The 27,205-nt window shown below is 43.5% G+C and overlaps 1 protein-coding gene across 1 annotated transcript; it reads left to right on the top strand.

The window, feature by feature from the left end:
• LOC306935517 (ATP-binding cassette sub-family B member 6-like) lies at positions 1–25,885 on the top strand (the record flags this gene model as incomplete). The annotated part of the gene is made up of 19 exons (XM_079518618.1): positions 1–54; positions 938–1,142; positions 1,699–1,791; positions 1,890–1,966; positions 2,857–2,972; positions 3,520–3,641; positions 4,066–4,175; positions 4,666–4,731; positions 7,228–7,353; positions 13,750–13,826; positions 14,137–14,200; positions 14,779–14,861; positions 15,517–15,574; positions 15,847–15,951; positions 17,976–18,150; positions 21,065–21,177; positions 21,501–21,595; positions 24,716–24,784; positions 25,778–25,885. 19 exons carry the CDS (start codon positions 1–3, stop codon positions 25,854–25,856), a joined length of 1,887 nt encoding a protein of 628 aa, XP_079374744.1. The 3' UTR covers positions 25,857–25,885.
• Positions 25,886–27,205: the final 1,320 nt, after the last annotated feature.

Here is a 27,205-nt window from a genome sequence, read left to right as displayed (position 1 = left end):
ATGGCTCACAGTGCCCCCTTCAGGACACAAGGAGCAACACACGTGCACGTTGAGGTATGTTCAAATTATGTTTAATTTCCTTCGACTGAAACTACGACGAAAAATGTTTGCCGACGGGTGAAAAACATGAAGTAAAAACTAAGCTATGAACACTTTGATTCAGTTTTAGTCACAGTCTTTTGAATGAAATGTTGGATCTTATTTAAATGAGGTTTAGGACACCAGGTTGGTTTCGCACCAAAGCATTATGCATTATGCATGCAGCGCAAAACATCTCCGGGAGCGCTGAGCAATCGTTGCCTAGCAACGGGAGCTGTAAAAAAATAAATAAAATGGATTACAGCGATCCCGTTTTATATAATTTTAAAAGACCTAAGTAAAGACATGTACACTTCCAATTAAGGCACATCCCGGTTTTATCCAGCGGATTCGACCGTTATCTCTGCATTGGAATGGCGAAATCATCCGTTATCAGCACGTTTGAATGGTGCCAAAATGTCCATACTGGCATCCTCACCACATAGCCTGGTCAAGGTTTCCCCCTGGTGGACGTGTCATTTCCAACTATTGTCGGTGCATGGAACTAGGAGCTACTAATATATACTATTCTCTGCCTATCAGGACGTAACTCGGACGGCGCTGAGTCGGGTCTGGTGGCCTTCGCAGCTCAAGGCCACCAAACACGGCGCGCCTCCGTCAGGACATCAGTGATAATGACAATGCTACAATCGCAGATAATGACATACTGAACAGTGAGGATGCCAGTATAGACATTTTGGCACCATTCCAACGTGCTGATAACGGATGATTTTGCCGATTCAATACATGATACCAGTCGAATGGGGTGTTTTATCAGAGAAGACCTGTATATATACACGTCCTTAGCACAATAAGTAACCCACTTCTCCGCACATGACACTCCCCGCTATTGGACCAGCCAGGGACCGCCCACCAGGGAGGAGGTGGGCGGCCGGCCGCCGCCGCCCCAGCGTCCACCTGGACTAGGAAGGTGCGTCTCCTGGCTCCGTACGTGTGGCCCCCGGGCAGCGCGGCGCTGCGGGGCCGCGTGCTGCTGTGTCTGGGGCTCCTGGGGGCCGAGAGGGTGGTGAACGTGCTGGTCCCCGTCTACTCCAGGAACATCGGTGGGTGAGCAGAGCAGTGGTCTTCACACATTTGACACACATGTGTCAAGGTGTCGCAACGAGCCAATTTTTTTTCTTTGGCCCATTATTCATCATAATTTATTATAAAGACAGACAGACAGACAGACAGACAGACAGAGACACTGTCCACACATATCCCAGACACTGTCCACACATATCCCAGACTCTTCTCCCTCCTGGCTCAAAAACTATGGAATGAACTTCGCATTGCAATCAGACTCACTCCCAATTTTCCATATTCTTTTGAATTTTGAATGCCTACATGTGTGCTAGGGCATTAAGCAACTAGTCGACTAGTAAATCCACTAGTCTACCTTGTTGGTACTAGTTGACTATTTGATAAGAAAAAAAAGAAAAAACAATATGTATTTATTCCCCCCCCCCCCCCCCCCCCCCCCCCCAATGTACACAGTTTTTAAATGTACAAATATTTATAAAAAAGACTAGTCGACTAGTAGGCCTAAACTGTTTGTCCGTGTGCGTGTGCGTGTGCGTGTGCGTGTGTGCCTGCGTGTGCGTGTGTGTGCGTGTGCAGTGAATGAGTTGTCAACAGGAAGTGGGTGGTCCTCCCTGGTCCTCACTGTGTGTGTCTACACGCTGCTCAAGTTCCTGCAGGGGGGAGGGGCAGGTGAGCCACACCCCTTTCCAACATGTCTTCATTATCATTGGTCCTCACTAATGCTCATTATAATAAATGATGATGATGGCATCATTTCCTGTCTCCAGGCACGTCAGGCTTCATCAGTAACCTCCGTCACTTCCTGTGGACGCGCGTGCAGCAGTTCACCACTAGGGGCGTTCAGGTACACACAGTTCAACAGTTTGCCCACTGCGACATTCTAAATCCTACACGGGTTGTGCTTATAACCACGCCCCCGCTTCTGTGGCCAACGCAGAAGTGCCTCTCGCCTACAAACTGCGGACTAGACCTATAACTATATGGACTAGATTGCGACGGAGGCGTGTCGAACGTTGTGAAGTACGCGTAGCCGACTCGGGGCCATTCAAGTCGCGATCAGATACTAGGCAGAGAATAGTAGCCTAAATAATGTTCTGGCGAGAGATTTTCTCTGCGCCTGAAATCTGTAGTAGAATTTGTACAAGTCGTTGGGAGGTGAGGGGGGTGGGTTTAACCCATTTAGACCTGAGGACGATTCTACAAATGCCTTCTAAATCCTGACAGTTTTCTGAAATATGTCTCAAACCATTTCATGTCAAGGACCCCCAGAATTATATGTAATTGGCCGCCGACCCCAATCTGGAAATATGTTGTTCCAGGGACCCCCCCACAGAAGCAAAGATTTGAGTTTAAAACCTTATATTCAAAGACTTGCGCCACATTTTCACGATTTTTCAAAAATAGCAGACCTACAAGCTCGCTATGAGCTTGTAGATCTGCTATTTTTAAATAGCTAAAGCATAACATAATGCTTAAAACACCAAAAAGGGTTCCCGCCTAGAATGGCTTTTAAAGTCAGTGAGGGTTTTTTTAAAAGGTTTGCGGAGAGCATATCTACACATTGACCCTAACCCAAATACAGTATACAACAAAAATCACCAATAAACTACACTTTAGAAACAAGCAAAAGAAAATCTACCACTATTCTACTAAGTGACTTTACAGAAAATACAAGTCTCATATATTCAGACTATATTTCATACTGCGCCCTCATACAGTATATGTCCCAAACAGGTGCGCCTCCTGTCCCACCTCCACCTGCTGTCCCTGCGATGGCACCTGGACCGCAGCACCGGGGAGGTGCTGAGGAGCGTCGACCGGGGAACCTCCTCTATCAACAACCTGCTCAGGTAAATAGAACCTCCTCTATCAACAACCTGCTCAGGTAAGGTAGGACACCTCCTCCCTAGCCCCGTATTGGCTGTGTTCGATGGCTGCATCAAACAGAAATGTTTGGTCAAACCATGTGACTTCCATTGGAAATGCATTGGGGCGGCCATTAAACACGGACAAGACAAATGTTTTTTAGGTGTGATCGAGGCCTTATACCTCCTCCATCAGCAACCTGCTCAGGTAAGGTAGGACACCTCCTCCCTAGCCCTTATTGGCTGCTCTGGACCCGTTTGGAATGCAAGTCAAAATATGTCTTTGTCTTTTATTTATTTCTTTAATCGGGAGACAATTCACCTCATTGGCCACTGTGGTTCACACAGTGTTTATAATGCATATGTGTCTTTTGAAGCAGGAGGTGTGTGTGTGTGTGTGTGTGTGGTCTTTTGAAGCAGGAGGTGTGTGTGTGTGTGTGTGTGTGTGTCTCTCTCTCTCTCTCTCTCTCTCTCTCTCTCTCTCTCTAGTTACGTGGTGTTCAGTAGATGTCTCTCTCTCTCTCTCCCCCAGCTACGTGGTGTTCAGTATCTGTCCTACCATGGTGGACATCATCATCGCCATCATCTACTTTGTCTCCTACTTCAACGTCTGGTTTGGTCTCATCATTCTGCTCTGCATGACACTCTACCTCCGTGAGTTCATTTATTTGATTGATTGATTGATTGATTGATTGATTGATTATTATTAACTAGAGATGTCCCGATACTGTATCGGTATCGGCCCTTTTGTCATATATCGGGTCATATCGGTATTGGCGAATATGCCAGTCTAACCACCGATCCGACACCCTATGGCAGGTAAATATACTGTTGGAACATGTGGAGTTTGCTTTCGAGTTGCCCAAACTGCAAGTGCACATTTGACTGAGGAGTCTGCCATAAACACAACATGAGATATATAGCTAGATAGCTATAAACACAACACGAGATCACAACACTGCATGGTATCAGTATTCGGTATTGGCTAACACAGGAATTGTGGTATCGGGATTGGATCGGGAACGGAAAACGTGCAGTATTAATAAGACAGTCTGACAGTCTGTCTCTCTGTCCTCAGTGAGCACCATCCTGCTGACAGAGTGGAGGTCCAGGTTCAGAAGACAGATGAATGACGAGGACAACCAGGCCAAGGCCAGAGCTCTGGACTCTCTGCTCAACTTTGAGACGGTAAGAGGACCTGTCTGTCTGTCTGTCTGTCTGTCTGTCTGTCTGTCTGTCTGTCTGTCTGTCTGTCTGTCTGTCCACGATTTTGTAACCCATTTTTCACCCCTGTGTCAATTATCTAATGTGATCCTGGACTCTACACACCCTCCGCCAACCTAGTCCCCATATATGGGGGACATGGGGAGAGCAACGGACATGAACTCATGCTTCCTTCATGCCTGAGTGTCCAAGTAACACTAGTAACTCCACCCTGCCACCGGGGGGCGCTCAAGTATGACCGAAGAGCAAAATGGCCGCCGTGTGAATATGACGAATGTTGAGAATACTTGAGTATACTCAAGGACTGTCTAAAGAGGACGAGGCGCATGTTTCTTTCCTTCCATGGAGCACCATAAGCAACATGGCGTCGCCCGTACGGTCTTCGCGTCTCGTCCTCTTTAGACAGTCCTTGAGTATACTCTCCCTTTAAGACGTCTGGTGTTTCCACTTCCAGGTCAAATATTACGGTGCAGAGGAGTACGAAGCTCGCTGCTTTGAGAAGCAGATCCTCAAGTACCAGGTGAGGTCATAGGTCATAGGTCATCTACCAGGTGAGGATCTATACATCTATCTATAAATCTATTTAGCACAATTTCTTCTCAGTCTGTGTCTCATAGGAGGGGCTGTGGGTAGTTCAGAAACCCGTCATCGATGGTTTTTGATTGATTGATTGAAGAATTTATTAACAGTTTGCAGAATTACAGTACATTTCAAGCACAAACTCAATACAAAGGCTGTTAACTGTGAGTGGACGACCCAATTAAGCATTACACTTGTTTCCAATAGGGTCCACCATGTTCAAATCATCAAAACATTTAGAGACGTACAAATAGACACTTCTATAGACAGAACAGGAATTCATCATAAAGGAGGTAAAAAGGGAAAATAAATATATACAGTGAGGGGAAAAAGGGGGGGGGGCGGTGGGGGGGGATTCAGATTTTACGGGGGCCAGTTTCGAATTGCAGCCATCCGTAGGTGCCCTTTGAGAGCGGTTTTGAAGGAGTCAAGGGATTCGCATGTCTTAATGAATACAAGCCAATAGAAACTGCAGGCTTTCTAGTCCTGAAAAGTTGCAATTAATGCGAAAATGGAATCCATCGTTCTCACGATAATAAACATCGAAATATTTGTTTAAAAAATCTTCCTAAGAGCCGATTCATACTCCTATTTTACCGCTGTTTCGGCACTGTAGTGCCGAAATGATTTCGGCTCGTCAGAAGAGCCGACTTTAGGACGGTACCCGCCCCCCCGAACCTCAAATGACGTCACATTGTAGGCTCTACAGAGCCGAACCGACTTTTATTCGGCTCTAAAATAGGGGTATGAATCGGCCCTAACGATGATGTCACTGGTGGACGGGTTTCTGACCAGCTCACAGCCCTCCTATGAGACACAGACTGAGTAGGAAAAAATGGGTGGTATTTTATCATGAACATTAGGGGGACTAATCTTTTTTTTTTTTTTTTAATGTTTTTTTGTGGCTTTCGCCTTTATTTTATATATTTTATGGAGGGACAGACAGTAGGCTGACAGGAAATGGGGAGATAGGTGGGGGAAGACATGCAGTAAAGGCCGTCGGGATCGGGAGTCGAACCCGCGGCACACTGCCAGACTGGATTACCAGCCAAGGTGCCTGGACCGCTGAGTCACGGCCCAGGCCTAGGGGGACTAATCTGTTGGACTGTGTAGTCTGTATCACCAAGGTATAGGCGAACAGAGATCTTCATAATGTCTGTGACAGTTTGTGTTCATGCACGGCCACCAGATGGCGATAATGCTCTACATGTATTCATTGTGGTTGCTGATGTACTGTTACTCTTTATTTTTCTTCTGTTGTAGATGTCAGTGTGAAAAAAGAAAGAGTAACAGTTAATCAGCAACCACACATTCACACACCTTTATAATTGAACATGGTGGACCCTATTGTAAACAAGTGTAATGCTTTATGGTGTCGTCCACAGTTCTTCAATCTGTTCAATCAATCAATCAATCAATCAATCAATCAATCAATCAATCAATCAATCAATAAATCAATCAGCATAGATTGTGCATTACATTCACCCATTCACACGCGCGCACACACACACACACACACACACACACACACACACACACACACACACACACACACACACACACACACACACACACATACAGAGAGAGTCATACAGCTTTACAGAGATTGTGCATTACATTCACCCATTCACACACACGTGCACGCGCACGCGCGCACACACACACACACACACACACACACACACACACACACACACACACACACACACACACACACACACACACACACACACACACACACACACACACACACACACACACACACACAGAGTCATACAGCTTTACAGAGATTGTTCATTATATACACACACACACACACACACACACACACACACACACACACACACACACACACACACACACATGGAGCTTTACAGAGACTGTGCATTATACATTCACACATTCACACACCGATGGTGGAGGAAACCATGCAAGGCACCAACCTGCACATCGGGAGCAATTAGTAGGGGTTCCTATGAGAAGATGTGTCGTCTACTGACGGCATTAAACACCCATTTTGGGCGGGAACCCCTTTTGGTGTTTTAAACATTATGTTATAATTTAGCTATTGAAAAATAGCAGATCTACAAGCTCATAGCGCGCCACCGAGTGGCGCGCTATGAGCTTGTAGGTCTTGCTATTTTTGAAAAATCGTGAAAATGTGGCGCAAATGTTTGAATATATATTCTTTCACTCAGTTTTTAACTCAAATCTTTGCTCAGGCCTAAATGGGTTAAGTGATTTATTATCACGGTGCGTTTCGCCGCGAGCTTGATCATGTGCTATGTGTTAATACATCACCTAAATGCAGAAGTAAGCTGTCCATCTATTCTTCCTGTGTGTGCGTGCGTGCGTGCGTGCGTGCGTGCGTGCGTGCGTGCGTGCGTGCGAGCGTGCGTGCGTGCGTATCCGTCCGTGCGTGCGTGTGTGTTTTCAGGAGAGTGAATGGAAAAGCAATGCTTCCCTGGCGCTGCTGAACCAAACCCAGGCGCTGATCATCGGCTCAGGTCTGCTGGCCGGATCGCTGCTCTGTGCCTACATGGTGATGCAGGGACAATTCCAGGTATGGGACACAATACCTGGTGTAACACAGGGGACACTTCCAGGTATGGGACACAATACCTGGTGTAACACAGGGGACACTTCCAGGTATGGGACACAATACCTGGTGTAACACAGGGGACACTTCCAGGTATTCAGTATTTAAGTCCGACGTCATTTTGTAGTGCTACGTAACGTCCGGGTCCAAGTGGCACCAGCTCCTGTCCGCATCTCATTGTAAATAGAATATCTAAACGCGTGAATCTTTTTACAATGACGTTATTTTTCAGAAAGGAAGCCATTGAGGGTTAAAATGGGTCTTAATGCTTCCAACTCGAGTAGAATTATTAATGTTTTGTACAAGTGTCTATGACAAAAAAAAATGATGTGGAGACAATAATTATTATTGAAGGTGGTAACAGTCCATTTGCTCAGTAAAATATTTCGGGGGCATATTTAGAATGTTTGCAGGCTTGAGTATGTTGAATCTAGTTTGCATTAATTAGGATTTAGTTGACACAATGAAATAAAATGGCGATAGTATTCCGTGTGGGGCAGACGGCCTGTCACCGCCAGATTTGGGAGAGCGCAGCTTTGTTGTTGCGAGGAAAGCAGTAAAATGAGACTTTCGTGGTTGTTTTCGTCTCAGATTTAGTCAGACGGAACGTCACAGTATAACTCTATGGGGACACAAAAGCGACACAAAGTAGGACCCGGATGTATCTCAGGAGGGGGCGCCCACGTCACAGCTAAAATACTGAATTGACCAAGGAAGCTCTGAGAAGGAAGGGAAGTGGTCACGTGACTGGGCTGCGCCATGACACTTTCACATGGACACTTTCATGGGAGCCAAACTCACACCGGCAGTGCAATGAATACATGGCAGTGAATGGAGCCGGCTGGACCAGTTCATAACAAACAATATTTATGAACAATTGAGACCTTTTGTAAAGTAATCACTTCTGGAAAATAACAGAAGACATATCACAGGTTGTTCTAATCACTTACTTTTCGATGTGCACAGAGTGCACAGTATATCATTTTATCTGAGGATCTAAACAGCAGCAGGTATCGTTTCTGGCTCCGAAGTATCGCAAGATTTGGCTGCCAGACAGGAAACGGTGGGAAGTCTCGCGATACTTGGTGCGTTCAGAAAGGTACTTTGTGCTCTTTAGATACCATACCAAAAATTACACAGTGTACACATCGAATAACAATTTACATTTTAGGCATTTAGCAGACGCTCTTAATCCAGAGCGACTTACATTAAGCAATAACAAAAAAGCATGGCATACATCACATATATAAAAAGTAGTTATCATGAAACATGCGTAAGCTAAGAACGTAACAGTGGAGTATCTATGTAAACTATACATACTATACTATATTATATATTATATAAAGTGTAGGGGAGAACTAGCCTGGCTAATAAGCCAGTGGTATTTGAGTCTGGAGATGCTGTGTATGGATCTTGTTTCCCGGGGGGCGGGTTCAAACATTTTCTCTTTGACGCAATTGGTCAGAGCTACTATCAGTCAAAGGTCTCAAGCATTGAACGACACTGTACCAAAGCCCGCCCATATTGCATACCGTGTCCCGATTGGCCACACCAGTTCTAAGGTGTAGGAAATGGGAGTACAATTGAGCCTCTCCAGACCGTAATCCGCCGGCAGGCAAAGTTTTTTTTGCCAACGGCTGATTCGGTCTGGCGTATTAGCCAGGCTAGGGGAGAACGGGGTAAGATGAATCACTTTCTGCTTAAGTTGTCCTGGAAGCAAGGCAAAATGAGATGGCAGTAAAATCTAATGATCTACCCATATTTCAGGATGTCTTATATCAATTGAAATGATGAGTAAGCATCTATAACTCAATTTGCCCCAGGTAAGGGGTACGTTGATCCAAGTCGAGGGGTAAGTTGAACCACATGATATTTTAATGTTAAAAGCTTAAACTTGAACAGATAATGTATTCACTTATCGATAATAATATAATAACAGTTTTCCCTTTTGCAAATAGTCTTATTTGTTTATTTATTATTTAAACAATATTAAGACAATTAAATAAAGTTTGTTATTCAGAACCTTGTATTTGCAATATTGTTAATACAATATTGCAAACTTCTCTTAAATGAGTATGTACATGCAAATTAAAGGTCATTCAGTATAATTTGAGTAGCAAAGACTTAATAAAAAAAATATGAATAGTGATTCCCATTGACTCAATTTACCCCCGGACATTGGTTCATTTTAGAAAACAATGACTAGAATAAGCTATAAGCTACTTCAGACAATTTATTTGCTAAATGATTCACATGGTTCTATCCATTGGCAAATCATCAACGTGTATGATATTACATTTTAGACCTAGGTACATTTTGCTTTGTATAACAGTCATTTTACATGATGTGTCGAAATTTGACTTTGACCGACAAAAAAACTGTTTTTTGTGTAAAAGAATGTTTACTACTTTCCTCATGTGCTTCCCAACTTCACAGTCAGGTGTAAATGATGGATGTTTACTACATTTAAGGTCACATGGCAACACAGTTTTCTAGTTTTCTAGATAAAGGGGGTGGTTCAACTTACCCACTGGCTCATCTTACCCCGTTCTCCCCTACTATAAAGTGCTATGACTACATAAAATGCAATTCTAGTGCTGTCTACGTCTGTTTAAAATACCATCTAAGTCTACATAAAGTGCTATCTAGGGCAAGTGCTACGGGCCATGGTGGAGTCTGAAGAGGTGGGTTTTCAGACTACGGCGGAATATTGGGAGTGAGGCTGCAGTTCTGATTGTGATGGGAAGTGCATTCCATAGTTTTGGAGCCAGAAGGGAGAAGAGTTTGGGACGTGTGGACTGTGGAGCGTTGTCCCGGCGTTTTTTTATAACAACAACACAGCAGACAATAATGTGTTACATATCTTCTGTTATTTTCCAGAAGTGATTACTTTACAAAAGGTCTCAATTGTTCATAAATAATGTTTGTTCATGAGCTGGTCACTGAGCTCTCATTGACTCCAGTGCATTCTGCCAAACTTCCGGGTAGTTTGGCTCCCATGAAAGTGTCCATGAAAGTGTCATGGCGCAGCCCAGTCACGTGACCACTTCACTTCCTTCTCAGAGCTTCCTTGTATTGACCAAGGAAGCTGAGAAGCTTAAGCCAAATTCCAATACCCAAAATCTCGGCTACTCGCTCACTCCCACTCGATCACTCGGGGTCATTCCAGCTTGACCCGGAAATGGTTAACGTTCCGATTGTTAAAGTGCTCCACCGAGGAGGAGAGTGGAGTCGAGTGGAGGAGCCGAGTGGGCTCTCCGAGACCGCATAGAGCGAGTGTACATCAGGTGCAGGCTCGGTGGGGTATGTTGTCTCCTCGCTGCGGATTTCCGCATCACGTGTACATGTTTTTTTCCTTCTCCAGTGACATAAATCCGCCTCCTCCACATGTGGCACAGAAAACACTGCTTGAAACCCGATACTATGCACCCCCCCCCCATCCACTAGCTGCCGGCCGCTGCGGCTGATGAGACGCTGTCGCTGACCAACACACACATGCACGCACACACGCACACACATTAAACTAAAAAGCTTTGCTGTTTGTTGAAGAGACATTTTCGCTGAATTAATAGAGCTTCAGAATGATACAGTAGCCTATAGCCTATGTGAAAGTGAAAGGACCACAACAAGCCACTGGCTTTATTGCGTTGTGTGATATAAGCATAATAAAAGTAGGCTATATTGTGCGCACCTCAAAATCTATAGTTAATTTCTCTCTGTGCATGCCTGAATGCACAGACTGCTATAAATGACGGTGACAAATATGTATTTATTTATATGTGGACTGAACTGAATATGTAAGTCAGAGAGACTACCTATAATAATTCCTGTTATAGTGTCCTCCGTTATTTGCAAAGACCGTCGGAGGAGGGACTGTCCGAGGGGGGGGGGGGGGGGGGGGGGGTTATTTATACGAGCAAAAAGGAACGCGGGCTGCGGGCAGGTCAGGAATTCCCTTCACATTCACAATCATATAATATAAAAGTGTGCGCATCCTGGCGCTTATTCACTATTTCAGGAATAAATAGCCTTGTTGCACATGTTACCAATACATACACATTGGCCTCGGTTACATGCACAACAATGAATTGTCTATTCTGTAGACTGTACGGCTCTGGGTTCAGAGTTCCAGTGATCCAGCTGTGTGACACTGTATTGTTCCACCACTTTTGCTTTGGCAATGTAAACGTATGTTTTCCCATGCCAATAAAGCCCTTTGAATTGAATTGAATTGATTCACGTCATAAGTGATCGCGGAATGTGCCGTCGCTTTGAAATGACAGCGGAGTACATTCCGATTCTAGAGGCAAATCCACTCCACCGTCTCCACCACTCTGTCCTCGCATCGAATCCTCTCCTCCTCCACTCCTCCTCACTGGGGGCGGAGCCGAGGAGCGAGTGGAGGACGCGAGGGGAGTGAGCGAGTGTGAAAGTTGCGGTATGGGAATTTGGCTTTAGAGAATGAAGTGACATGGTCACGTGACTGTGCTGCGCCATGACACTTTCATGAGAGCCAAATTTCGCACCGGAAGTTACATGAATACAAAGCAGTGAATGGAGCAAGCTCTGATAGCGAAAATGACATTGGTAACCTTACCTCCATTTCATATACCTTGGTATTGACGATATGGATATGCACACCATACGACTGCCATCTTGCCAGCAAGGTGCTATAGGTGCAACTTCCCATAGACAGCCCATTCATCCAAACAGAACAGTCCTATCTGATTGTATTAAATAACAGCAAACTCATCAACATTGCAGCTGTACGAAAAGCTTGAATTATCCTCTTTCTATCCTCAAAGTGTTTGTTTAATACAAATTCACTGTAGACATGTTATGAGGCGAGCTACTTCCTGTCAAGAAATTCCTTGCAGATGATTTTTTTCCAAGTGCTGGAGTTTGGAAGTGCTCGTTGACTATCACTCAACAGCCCATACGTAGGCCTATACCACCTGTTTTGAATTTGCACATAATGCCGGGAGGAAGCAGAGCAGGAGGTTGCTTTACTGATAACGAGCGCTTCGAAACTCTGACACAAAATAATAATCAATTCATCCCCTGAGCAAGCACACAGGCTCTTTCTGCTCAATGGTAAAAATGTCTGCACTTGCTCAGGAAACAGATGAGTTCAAATCCGGGGATAGAAGAGGAAAGTTACATAATGCAGTGTAATGTAAATTAAAATTTAATTATGTTATGTTTTAATGTAAAAATAATATGATTATGTTGTGTTGTAATGTAAACAATAATATGATTATGTTGTGTTGTAATGTAAACAATAATATGATTATGTTGTGTTGTAATGTAAAAATAATATGATTATGTTGTGTTGTAATGTAAACAATAATATGATTATGTTGTGTTGTAATGTAAACAATAATATGATTATGTTGTGTTGTAATGTAAACAATAATATGATCATGTTGTGTTGTAATGTAAACAATAATATGATTATGTTGTGTTGTAATGTAAAAAATAATATGATCATGTTGTGTTGTAATGTAAAAATAATATGATTATGTTGTGTTGTAATGTAAACAATAATATGATTATGTTGTGTTGTAATGTAAACAATAATATGATTATGTTGTGTTGTAATGTAAACAATAATATGATCATGTTGTGTTGTAATGTAAACAATAATATGATTATGTTGTGTTGTAATGTAAAAAATAATATGATCATGTTGTGTTGTAATGTAAACAATAATATGATCATGTTGTGTTGTAATGTAAAAAATAATATGATTATGTTGTGTTGTAATGTAAACAATAATATGATCATGTTGTGTTGTAATGTAAAAATAATATGATTATGTTATGTTGTAATGTAAAAATAATATGATTATGTTGTGTTGTAATGTAAAAATAATATGATTATGTTGTGTTGTAATGTAAACAATAATATGATTATGTTGTGTTGTAATGTAAACAATAATATGATTATGTTGTGTTGTAATGTAAACAATAATATGATTATGTTGTGTTGTAATGTAAACAATAATATGATCATGTTGTGTTGTAATGTAAACAATAATATGATTATGTTGTGTTGTAATGTAAAAAATAATATGATTATGTTGTGTTGTAATGTAAACAATAATATGATTATGTTGTGTTGTAATGTAAACAATAATATGATTATGTTGTGTTGTTGTAATGTAAACAATAATATGATCATGTTGTGTTGTAATGCAAACAATAATATGATTATGTTGTGTTGTAATGTAAACAATAATATGATTATGTTGTGTTGTAATGTAAACAATAATATGATCATGTTGTGTTGTAATGTAAACAATAATATGATTATGTTGTGTTGTAATGTAAACAATAATATGATTATGTTGTGTTCCAGGTTGGAGATTATGTTCTGTTTGGGACCTACATTATCCAGCTGTACACTCCTCTCAACTGGTTTGGCACGTACTACAGGTACACTGGAGTACACATAAATACTACTATAGTACACTGGAGTACACACAGGTAGTACACATAAATACTACATCTATTACTACATGTAGTACACTGGAGTACACATAAATACTACAGGTAGTACTACAGTAGTACACTGCATAACATTCACCCATACATAAACACTACTACATGCTACATGTACACTGGAGTACACGTAAATACTACATACTCTTACTGCAGGTACTCTACACATGGTACTCAGCATGAATAATTATTATGAGTAATGTTATTATGATTATTCACAGTATGTGTGTTTGTGTGTATTCAGACTCATCCAGAGTTCATTTGTGGACATGGAAAATCTGCTCACTGTGATGACAGAGAATACAGAGGTAACACTATATGGATGGATGGACGGATGGATGGATGGATGGACGGACGGACGGACGGACGGACGGACGGACGACCGGAAGGATGGCAGAGCATACATTATCTCTCTTACAAATTATGATCTATAGAGCGCCCCCTCGAGAGACCTGGAAAATAAATCCCCGTTCATTTTCCTCATAGACTTTTCAGAAAGTATTTATTTGAAGACGTTTACGCCGTGGACAAAGCCAACTCTTGTCGTGACAAATCATGACAACAAACACAATTCTTCGGGCTCAACAAATAATTAGAAATAAGAAGAAAACGGCAGGTTACAACACTTTTTTTGTTGTTTTTCTTCTTTGTAATTATTTGTTTGGTCCAAAGTTTGTTGTCATGATTTGTCACGACAAGAGTTAGCTTTGTACGACGCTTATAAGGTCTTTAAATAAATACGTTTTGAAATGTCTATGGGAAAAATGCATTGGGAACTTTCCTGGGCCTGGCGTCGTCATGAAAGGGGGCGGGACTGCAACGTTCTATAGGAAACATATTTCTCTCTCTCTCTCTCTCTCTCTCTCTCTCTCTCTCTCTCTCACAGATAGAGGGTGATGATGATGTTGACCTGGTTCTGACTTCAGGTCGGGTCCAGTTTGACAGTGTGTCTTTCTGCTATGTCCCTGAGTAGGTATTGTGTGTGTGTGTGTGTGTGTGTGTGTGTGTGTGTGTGTGTGTGTGTGTGTGTGTGTGTGTGTGTGTGTGTGTGTGTGTGTGTGTGTGTGTGTGTGTGTGTGTGTGTGTGTGTGTGTGTGTGTGTGTGTGCGCGCGCGCGCCCGCATGCTCGATAAGCCCAAAGCTTATTGATACCGGGTACTCGATAAGCCCAAAGCTTATTGATACCGGGTACTCGATAAGCCCAAAGCTTATTGATACCGGGTACTCGATAAGCCCAAAGCTAATTGATACCGGGTACTCGATAAGCCCAAAGCTTATTGATACCGGGTACTCGATAAGCCCAGAGCTTATTGATACCGGGTACTCGATGAGCCCAAAGCTTATTGGTACCGGATACTCGATAAACACAAAGCTTATTGATACCGGGTACTCGATAAGCCCAAAGCTTATTGATACCGGGTACTGTACCGGTACCGGGTTTGTTTCGAGCTCCTTCCCTGTGTGACTTGACCAACCTGTTTTATAATGATGTAAATTAGTACACATTCATATCTGCGTGTGTGTGCGCACATGTGTGTGTGTGCATCCGTGCGTGTGTGGGCGTGCGTGCGTGTGTGTGTGCGTCCGTGCGTGTGTGTGTGCGTGCGTGCGTGTGCATGCATAGGTCAGAGGTTCTGAGGGGCGTGTCCTTCACTGTGGAGGCGGGGCAGACTGTAGCTCTGGTAGGTTTAGTTTAAACACTTTCATATTCATGACATCATTATAATACACTTAATATTCATGATGAGTCATCATAATGAACGTAATATCCATGATGAGTCATCATAATAAACTTGGTTTAATGCTTGATTGTGATTGGCTGATCACTGAATTCAGCGGTGTGTTGTTATCTCTGCATAATGACCAATGCAGCTGTATAACAGACTAGGGCTGCGTGCGTGCGTGCGTGCGTGCGTGCGTGCGTGCGTGCGTGCGTGCGTGCGTGCGTGTATAGGTAGGACCCTCTGGTTCAGGGAAGACCACCATCCTGCGTCTACTGTTCAGGTTCTACGACCCTCAGAGTGGACAGATTCTCATCGATGGACAGGACATCTCTAAGGTGCACACACACACACACACACACACACACACACACACACACACACACACACACACGGTCACACACGGTCACGCACGCACGCACACGGTTGTCTTATATGCTCTCCTGAATGAGCATATACAACGTGGACAATGTGCATAAAGTGATGCTGCAAATCGGCTGTTACACACGTATGACTGCCTGCCACAGTGTGTGTGTGTGTGTGTGTGTGTGTGTGTGTGTGTGTGTGTGTGTGTGTGTGGCACAGTGAATAAGTAATATACTAAAAGCTGCTGAATTATGAAACCGCCGGTCCAGACTCCAGATGTCTACGTGTGTGTGTATGTGTGTGTGCTTGTGTGTGTGTGTGCATGTGTGCGTCCGTGTACACACTCAGGCTAGTTAATTATTCATTTGTTTTTTTAATTTTCATGAAATCTTGACTTTTTGCCTTCAGCTCACATGCGATGTGTTGCGCTGTGATTCACAGCCCTATCCATACACTGTACACTATATATATTTGCGTGCGTGCGTGCGTGCGTGCGTGCGTGTACAGCAGGCTATTTAATATAATACAGTAATGGGTGAAAACTGCTGCATCGGTTCCTTCACATTTTTAACCGTTAGCCGTTCAGTTTAGCCATTCAGTAAAAGGAAATCACAGGAATAACGTGTTCCCTCCACGCACTACGTCCAAACGGGGAAACTCTCCCCCTGTCAGGTGAAAAGAAGCAGCTTGGACTCCTCATGCATAGGAGGAAGCATGAGGTCAGTCCGTTGATCTCCCCAGGTTGGCAGAAGAAGTGTAAGTGCCCAGGATTACATTAGACAGTTGACACGGGTTGAAAAAAATGCGTTGCAAAATCGTGGGATAAAAATTATCTATTAAAAGAAAAGAAAATCACACCCGAGTGAAGTGAGGGGTGCTCTTCGTACATCATCATGACGGAAAATATACAACAAGCCGATTTGCTCAGACACTATGACGTCTGTCTACCGAGCAATCTTTCGTTCCTACTCTCAGCTATGGTCATGAAGTGTTCCTACTCTCACCTACTGTATGGTCATGACGTGGTCCTACTCTCACCTATGGTCATGACGTGGTCCTACTCTCAACTATGGTCATGACGTGGTCCTACTCTCACCTATGGTCATGAAGTGTTCCTACTCTCACCTATGGTCATGAAGTGGTCCTATACTCACACCTATGGTCATGAAGTGTTCCTACTCTCACCTATGGTCATGAAGTGGTCCTACTCTCACCTATGGTCATGAAGTGGTCCTACTCTCACCTATGGTCATGAAGTGTTCCTACTCTCACCTATGGTCATGAAGTGGTCCTACTCTCACCTATGGTCATGAAGTGGTCCTACTCTCACCTATGGTCATGAAGTGTTCCTACTCTCACCTATGGTCATGAAGTGGTCCTACTCTCACCTATGGTCATGAAGTGTTCCTACTCTCACCTATGGTCATGAAGTGTTCCTACTCTCACCTATGGTCATGAAGTGTTCCTATACTCTCACCTATGGTCATGAAGTGTTCCTACTCTCACCTATGGTCATGAAGTGTTCCTACTCTCACCTACTATGGTCATGAAGTGTTCCTACTCTCACCTACTATGGTCATGAAGTGTTCCTACTCTCACCTATGGTCATGAAGTGTTCCTACTCTCACCTTCTATGGTCATGAAGTGTTCCTACTCTCACCTATGGTCATGAAGTGGTCCTACTCTCACCTATGGTCATGAAGTGTTCCTACTCTCACCTATGGTCATGAAGTGTCACCTATGGTCATGAAGTAGTCCTACTCTCACCTATGGTCATGAAGTGTTCCTACTCTCACCTATGGTCATGAAGTGTTCCTACTCTCACCTATGGTCATGAAGTGTTCCTACTCTCACCTGTGTGTGTGTGTGTGTGTGTGTGTGTGTGTGTGTGTGTGTGTGTGTGTGTGTGTGTGTGTGTGTGTGTGTGTGTGTGTGTGTGTGTGTGTGTGTGTGTGTGTGTGTGTGTGTGTGTGTGTGTGTGTGTGTGTGTGTTCAGGTGTGCAGGCGCTCTGTGAGGTCACACATGGGCGTGGTCCCCCAGGACAGTGTCCTGTTCAACGACACCGTGGCCAACAACATCCTGTACGGCCGCGTTACCGCCAGCCACCAGGAGGTGGAGCTAGCCGCTGTCGCTGCTGACATCCACACCAAGATAATGGAGCTGCCGCAAGGTATAGGGGTGTGTGTGTGTGTGTGTGTGTGCGCGTGCGTGCGTGTGCATGTGCATGTGTGTGCGCACATGTTGGAGGAGGTGTCTTTTCAGGGGGTGGAAATTAACTAAGTACATTTACTTAAAGGAGCATTCAGTGATTCAGTGAAAAAACCCACCGGTACACGCCGGTAACAAGATGTGCACATGCACGCACTACAGTGGCGGGGGACATGCGACAGGCCAACAGCACCCACACCAAGGCCCGCCCCCGCTCGATCAAGATTGGCGGAAGGCCCCTCTCTATCCTGATTGGATGAAGGCTGGGCCACCTAGCCAAAAACAAAACCTACGAGCACCGAAGTCTGACGTCAATATCGGTAGAGGGCGCAAAATCCACTTTTTATTTGCATTGTAATCCCCATAGGGGGGATTTTAGATCGCCTCATATAAGATCTGTGTTTGAAAAATAAACATGTCATCCCGGCCGCTTCACTCATATGGATATGACGAATCAACTGACTGAGTACTTTTCCCACCACTGGGGGCGTGTCTTCAGGCTATGACACACCACTAGGGGCGTATCTTCAGGCTATGACACGCCCCTGGGTAGGGATGTCCCGATCACGTTTTTTTCTCCCGATCCGATTCCGATCATCTGATTTTGAGACATACCGATACCGATCTTTCCCGATCCGATCTTTACATTTTTATATAACACTTATGCCATATCACAATAGCAAATATCCTAATGTATGTCACTCTAGTCTAGTCTGTTGTGTTGCCTTTTTATTATTATTATTGAAAGGCAAAATATGACTTTTATTAGAATGACTATCATTGTGTTTTTGTTTTTTCTTTTTATGAAAGCATGGAATCATAGCAAAATAATGATGTATTGGTTAATTAACGTGAATACAGTTCTACAGCTTATATAACTGAAGTCAAGTTAAAACTCTTAAAGAGTATCTCTCTCTCATTCAGAGAGAGTACTACAGACACCTATTCCATCATGCATAGCGGAGGTTGCATTTCCTTTGTTTTCATCATAGGTGTCTTTCACGCCTCTGAGTGTGACTAGTCATTGTTTGATGATCTCTGTCTGGGACCAGAAGGACAACAACTAGATGGTCTCTGACTGGGACCAGAAGGACAACTAGATGGTCTCTGTCTGGGACCAGAAGGAAAACCACTAGATGGTCTCTGACTGGGACCAGAAGGACAACTAGATGGTCTCTGTCTGGGACCAGAAGGAAAACAACTAGATGGTCTCTGACTGGGACCAGAAGGAAAACCACTAGATGGTCTCTGACTGGGACCAGAAGGACAACAACTAGATGGTCTCTGACTGGGACCAGAAGGAAAACCACTAGATGGTCTCTGACTGGGACCAGAAGGACAACAACTAGATGGTCTCTGACTGGGACCAGAAGGAAAACAACTAGATGGTATCTGACTGGGACCAGAAGGAAAACAACTAGATGGTCTCTGTCTGGGACCAGAAGGAAAACAACTAGATGGTCTCTGACTGGGACCAGAAGGAAAACAACTAGATGGTCTCTGAATGGGACCAGAAGGAAAACAACTAGATGGTCTCTGTCTGGGACCAGAAGGACAACTAGATGATCTCTGTCTGGGACCAGAAGGACAACTAGATGGTCTCTGTCTGGGACCAGAAGGACAACTATATGGTCTCTGTCTGGGACCAGAAGGAAAACAACTAGATGGTCTCTGTCTGGGACCAGAAGGACAACTAGGTGGTCTCTGTCTGGGACCAGAAGGAAAACAACTAGATGGTCTCCGACTGGGACCAGAAGGACAACTAGATGGTCTCTGTCTGGGACCAGAAGGAAAACAACTAGATGGTCTCTGTCTGGGACCAGAAGGACAACAACTAGATGATCTCTGACTGGGATCAGAAGTAAAACAACTAGATGGTCTCTGTCTGGGACCAAAAGGAAAACAACTAGATGGTCTCTGACTGGGACCAGAAGGAAAACCACTAGATGGTCTCTGACTGGGACCAGAAGGACAACAACTAGATGGTCTCTGACTGGGACCAGAAGGAAAACAACTAGATGGTATCTGACTGGGACCAGAAGGAAAACAACTAGATGGTCTCTGTCTGGGACCAGAAGGAAAACAACTAGATGGTCTCTGACTGGGACCAGAAGGAAAACAACTAGATGGTCTCTGAATGGGACCAGAAGGAAAACAACTAGATGGTCTCTGTCTGGGACCAGAAGGACAACTAGATGATCTCTGTCTGGGACCAGAAGGACAACTAGATGGTCTCTGTCTGGGACCAGAAGGACAACTAGATGGTCTCTGTCTGGGACCAGAAGGAAAACAACTAGATGGTCTCTGTCTGGGACCAGAAGGACAACTAGGTGGTCTCTGTCTGGGACCAGAAGGAAAACAACTAGATGGTCTCTGACTGGGACCAGAAGGACAACTAGATGGTCTCTGTCTGGGACCAGAAGGAAAACAACTAGATGGTCTCTGTCTGGGACCAGAAGGACAACAACTAGATGATCTCTGACTGGGATCAGAAGTAAAACAACTAGATGGTCTCTGTCTGGGACCAGAAGGAAAACAACTAGATGGTCTCTGTCTGGGACCAGAAGGACAACTAGGTGGTCTCTGACTGGGACCAGAAGGACAACTAGATGATCTCTGTCTGGGACCAGAAGGAAAACAACTAGCATAAACAAACAAAATCTCATTGCTTATACATCTTTCTTTGAGATTTACATTAGACAAAAAAAAAATCCCTACCCTACCCCTGGGGGTGTGTCTTCAGACTGACACACCTCTGGGGGGGGGGGCGTGTCTTAGGACTATGACACACCTCTGGGGGGCGTGTCTTCAGACTGACACCCCTCCGGGGGCGTGTCTTCAGACTATGACACACCTCTGGGGGGGCGTGTCTTCAGGGTATGACACACAGGTCGGGGAGCGAGGCTTGAAGCTGAGCGGGGGCGAGAAGCAGAGGGTCGCTATCGCTAGGACCATCCTCAAAGACCCTCGCATCATCCTATTGGACGAGGTAAAAACACAGCATTGTGCTATTGGACGAGGTAACTCTCATGCCTTTAGCCTCGACAATCTTGCAGGCATATACCAAGGCTAACGTTAAGTCATTTAGAATAGCATATTATGTGGACATATAGGACTCCATTAGCCTCGCGCATATAGCCAGCCTTCTAGCATTCTATAGTGTAGCTTCATTGTGTAGATATAATGCTGTTAGACGGATGTTAGGCTCGCTTATGATCCTTGATGACAATTGTTTTATGTATTTGACGTATTACCATGTGTTGCTCTTGCTTACTGTAAATCACTCTGGGTAAATGGTGTTACGGTCAACAGGCCACCTCGTCCCTGGACACTGAGACAGAGAGGAACATCCAGGCCTCACTGGCCTCCGTGTGCAGAGGCAGGACCACTATAGTGGTGGCACACAGGTAACTATGACATCATACACGACATGACATCACATGACTGTCATCTGGGCTTTCCCCAGTCTAGGCTACTTTAGTTCTTTCTCTGCGAGGTATGGATATCAGCCATCCAAAGTTCGGATGTCATTTTGTGACTTTGTAGTTGTACCGCATGGCTCCCGACATGTAAACGTTTCTGGCGCCCAAATGTGCCCAAATGTGACCTCATCGCATTTGTGAGGACGGCTATAATAATAATAATAATAATAATAATAATAATAATAATAATAATAATAATAATAATAATAATAATAATAATAATAATAATAAAACTTTATTTGTATAGCATCTTTCATGACATGAAATGCAGCTCAAAGTGCTTTACACAAAAAAGAAAAGAAAGGCAGGGCATAAACAATACAGTGAGGCTATGGCCCCCTTTTCGTGCAAAACTAATGCTTTGGAATGGATTCAGAATCATGAAAACCCCCTAGTTTGACACGTCACAAGCTACTTAAAGCATAATGACATTTGGATAACCTTGCTATATACAGTAGGTTGTCTATGGTGTGGTGTGGTCACATATAAGTAAGGGATAATGTAAAGGGAGTGTAACCACCGAGGTGAAGCCGAGGTGGTTAAACTCCCTGTCGGTGAATTATCTCCCGACAATGACCACCTAGCCAGATATTATCCCGCGTATTACATGGCTACCTAACATAAATTAATACATTGACCCAAAACACAACAAAAAAAGTATTCCATAAGTTTGCGCTGGCCTCGTCTGGCCAGCTGCAGGGCTGGAGGCAGCACTGTCGGAAAACAAGGAAGTGAGTTGATCAAATAGAATCCATTTCCGGGTACTGCTTCGTCTATTTCTCGCTCAAATGTTTTCAAAAACATTTTTGAGAGCAATGTTTAGCTGTAAATTACATTGTGTGTCACTAGTGTGTGTGTGTGTTTACATGGCTGTCATGTTGGAAACAACAGTAAATCAAGCGGGGCGCAGCCGCGCAGCTGGTGCTCAGAGGGTTTGATTATAGGCAGAGGTCTGTTAATACAGCGGAGCGGTCATTATCAACACATGACTCACCGCTGAATTCAGCGATTGACCAATCAGAATCAAGCATTCAACCAAGCCATGTAATAACTGCGATAATAACTGGCATTAAGCCATTTTGGGCGGGAACCCCTTTTGGTGTTAGCATTATGCTATGCTTTAGCTATTGAAAAATAGCAGAACTACAAGCTCATAGCGCGCCACCGAGTGGCGCGCTATGAACTTGTAGGTCTGCTATTTTTGAAAAATCGAAGAACGACTGACATAGAAACATAGCTTTTTCAGAAAACTGTCAGGATGTAGAAGACATTTTTAGAATCTGATCTCAGGTCAAAATGGGTTAAGCTCCTGATTTGGAAGGGTTATCATACCAAAATATAAATGTATAGGAATACAAAAATATATAAAAATGTACGGTCACCTTAGGTGGTACAGTACCACCATCAGTGTTGGCCCCTGCATTAGATAGATTGCAGTGACAAAACACATTCACGTGCATGGTCACATCTCATCATCATATAATCAGCTTTGTATTTAATCTCTTCATCTTCATCTTTATCTGCCTTTTGTCTTCATGCTTTCTCTCTCTCTCTCTCTCTCTCTCTCTCTCTCTCTCTCTCTCTCTCTCTCTCTCTCTCTCTCTCTCTCTCTCTCTGGTATAGATAAATCCAGGTATTGATCAATCAGTTGATTAATCCGCCAGTAACAATAACACCATATGTCTGTCGTGGGTTTTAACAGGCCAGATGCTCTTTGATCTTTCACTAATCTCACTTCTATACACTCATAACATTATTTATTGGGCATTTGAGACATGGACCACCATTTGATTAGATTTAGCGTAGGCAGTGAAACCCAAGACGTAGAATGTTTTTGTCCAGTGCATGCTCTATTGATCGGTCGGTATACCATTAGGAGAGATAACAGGCAAACGTTGATCAAAATAACAATTATTCTACATTCTCTAATTGTGTGGACTTCTTGTCAATTAAGTGATGCTGATGTTTAACAATAATTTAACTCTATGTTTTATTTTTTACACTCTCAAGAGTTAAAACTATTATTTAAGAAGCTTTGAGCTTGTTTCTAAAGTGTAGTTGTTTATTTGGGCTTGTTTCTAAAGTGTAGTTGTTTATTTGGGCTTGTTTCTAAAGTGTAGTTGTTTATTTGGCCTTGTTTCCAAAGTGTAGTTGTTTATTTGGGCTTGTTTCTAAAGTGTAGTTGTTTATTTGGGCTTGTTTCTATAGTGTAGTTGTTTATTTGGACTTGTTTCTATAGTGTAGTTGTTTATTTGGGCTTGTTTCTAAAGTGTAGTTGTTTATTTGGACTTGTTTCTATAGTGTAGTTGTTTATTTGGACTTGTTTCTATAGTGTAGTTGTTTATTTGGACTTGTTTCTAAAGTGTAGTTGTTTATTTGGGCTTGTTTCTATAGTGTAGGCTAGTTGTTTATTTGGCCTTGTTTATAAAGTATAGTTGTTTATTTGGCCTTGTTTATAAAGTGTAATTGATTATTTGGATTTGTTTTTAAAATTTTGTATTTTTGAAATTGTATCTATGAATTTATTTTCATGTCAGAAAAACGGACTGACGTTAGCTGGCTGCATTGAAGTGGAGGATTCTACTCCTCATGGTTTATTATATTGGGTATAACTGTTTTTTTTTAAATGTTCTAGTATAAAAAAAAGCTAAGTAACTTGGGGGCAACACATTCACAAAACAAATGATGATATCGAATCGGAAAAAACGTTGAATCGCAGAATCGCAACATAATTGCCCCACCAAAGTTGTCCTTCTCGCCCATTGAGATGCATGTTAAATGACAGGATTTCTCTTTTTATTATTTCTGTAAATAAACGCATCGGTCAACCACACTGCTGGGGTGGGGTTTAACATCAAATAATAGCCAGTTGTACTTTGTGTGTGTGTGTGTGTGTGTGTACTTTGTGTGTACTGTGTGTGTGTGTGTGTGTGTGTGTGTGTGTGTGTGTGTGTGTGTGTGTGTGTGGCGTGCGTGCGTGCGTGCGTGCGTGTGTACGTGCGTGCGTGCGTGCGTGCGTGCGTGCGCGCGTGCGTGTTCTTCCAGGTTGTCCACCATCATAGAGGCAGACCAGATCATGGTGGTTCATCAAGGACAGATAGCAGAGAGAGGAAGGTAAGGATGTGTGTGCGTCTGCGTGCGTGCGCGCGTGCACGCTGAATGTAATGTATGGGTCAGGTTCAGCCGGCATTGGAGAGGTTGTTATCAACCTAGTTTTGCGTTGCCAGACTGTTGCCTCTCGTAATTTTCAAATGCTCTGATCTAAAGCTAAAAATATAAATGCTTCCGTCATACAGTCTGGAGCAACGGAAGCTCTGATCAGTAAAATATAAATGCTTCCGTCATACAGTCTGGAGCAACGGAAGCTCTGATCAGTAAAATATAAATGCTTCCGTCATACAGTCTGGAGCAACGGAAGCTCTGATCAGTAAAATATAAATGCTTCCGTCATACAGTCTGGAGCAACGGAAGCTCTGATCAGTAAAATATAAATGCTTCCGTCATACAGTCTGGAGCAACAGAAGCTCTGATCAGTAAAATATAAATGCTTCCGTCATACAGTCTGGAGCAACGGAAGCTCTGATCAGTAAAATATAAATGCTTCCGTCATACAGTCTGGAGCAACGGAAGCTCTGATCAGTAAAATATAAATGCTTCCGTCATACAGTCTGGAGCAACGGAAGCTCTATCATGAGTAAAATATAAAGCGGAAGTGGAGCCTCCTCCACGCTTCCATTTTGTCTTTACAGTCGCACAAATGTATCCTGATATAAATAGAAACTACGCATCTATAGCTTGCTGCTTAGCAGAAATGGAAATAATAATAAAAAAAAAGCTTGAAAGATATATTACAATATATTTTTGTGAACGGAAATGACAAGCAGATCACTCAGATATAAGGAGTTGTAGCTCCAGACTCTGATAGCATCCGGAGATTGTGGAATAGTTATGAACCGTATAGTCCCTTTTCTTCTGTCCCCGGAACACATCTCCTCTGATCTGAATGAATACATGTCCTCAGTGTCTCAACCAATTGTCCTGAATGAATATAATTGATCTGAATTTGCACACAGGCATTGACCTAACCCCCCCCCTCTCTCTCTCCAGACATGCCGACCTGGTCACCCGGGGTGGTCTTTATTCAGACATGTGGCAGAAACAGCAGAAAAGGCAGACAGACACATAGACAGACAAACAAACAAACCGACTGTGTGTGTCTGTGTGCAGTCCCACAAACGATGTATGATGATAAAGAGCGCCCCTCGCTTTTTTTTCCTTCTTCTGGCAACTAGAAATTGATTCTTTGTACAACTTCATTTACAGGGGTAAACAGTATATCTCTATATGCATCATTAAAAAGTCTTGTAAATACATATCTCTCTGTGCAGCATTGAGATGTCTCTGTTTAGCATGCATAACCCGCTTTCCACGCTATTCAGTCCATGTTTCGCCCCTGCGTAATACGCTAAACCCTGTTTCATTCGCCGTTTTTTAATAATTAAAGAAGAAATAGCGGATTTGTCGCGGACCTGGTGACGAGGCCGCCGTGCTATGATGATGAAACTGGAAATCGACCCGTGCTCTGCAGGGCTGCAAGGGCTTCTGGGAAAATGAGTTCAATGCAAGTGAACGGTAGTTTCAACTGGACTCCAGCAGCCCTCACTGCCTGTTGTTGTGGTTCCGGATCGCGACGGTGGAATATTTTCCGACATGGAACATGGAACTATTTTCATGGATCAAAGGCGCAAATACTTCGGCATAATTATGCTCCAAATGTAACAATCTCGGCAGCTTCGGTATACGCCGATTATAAGGTGACATACCGTATACTATACGGTATGTCACCTTATAATCTAAAGCCGTCAAGGTGGTGTTAATGTACTTTATGGATATGAAACTGTCTCGCTGAAAATCAACTTTTTTTTTTTTTAAAGATATTTTTTTTGCGGCTTACGCCTTTTATTGGTTTTTTGAAGGGACAGACAGTAGGCTGACAGGAAACGGGAGAGAGATGGGGCAAGACATGCAGTAAAGGCCGTGTCGGGCTCGGGAGTCGAACCCGCGGCACACTGCGACTGGATTACCAGTCGGGTGCCCAGACGGTTACGCCACCGCCTGGGCTGAAAATCAACTTTTAACACTGACCCGGTTGCTATAGCCCCTCCTGTGCTGCAGCTTTCCATGCAAACAAACATTGAAGATAAAAGTGAGGACAGAAAAGTGAAGACGCAAATTGTGTTGATTTGATTTGCCGAGCACGGAATGTGATGTATATGATGTATGATGATAAGAGCGCCCCTCACCTCACACGGGCATTAATGTTCAATAAACTATTCAATCAATCAAAAACATACAGTAGGCTATAAACGGCAGAGAAACTGAATTCCCCGCCGCCTCGCCAAAGTGGCCAAGAAAGGTGTTTCTGCGCTCGCGCACGCACGCACGCACACACGCGCGCACGCACACACGCGCGCGCGCGCACACGCGCGCACGCACACATGCCCGCACTGTGACCCAGCCACCAGCCTGCTGTCC

This window comes from Electrona antarctica (assembly GCF_951216825.1).
Source record: "Electrona antarctica genome assembly, chromosome: 13".
Taxonomy (NCBI): Eukaryota; Metazoa; Chordata; class Actinopteri; order Myctophiformes; family Myctophidae; genus Electrona; species Electrona antarctica.
This window is presented reverse-complemented; position numbering and strand designations above follow the sequence as displayed.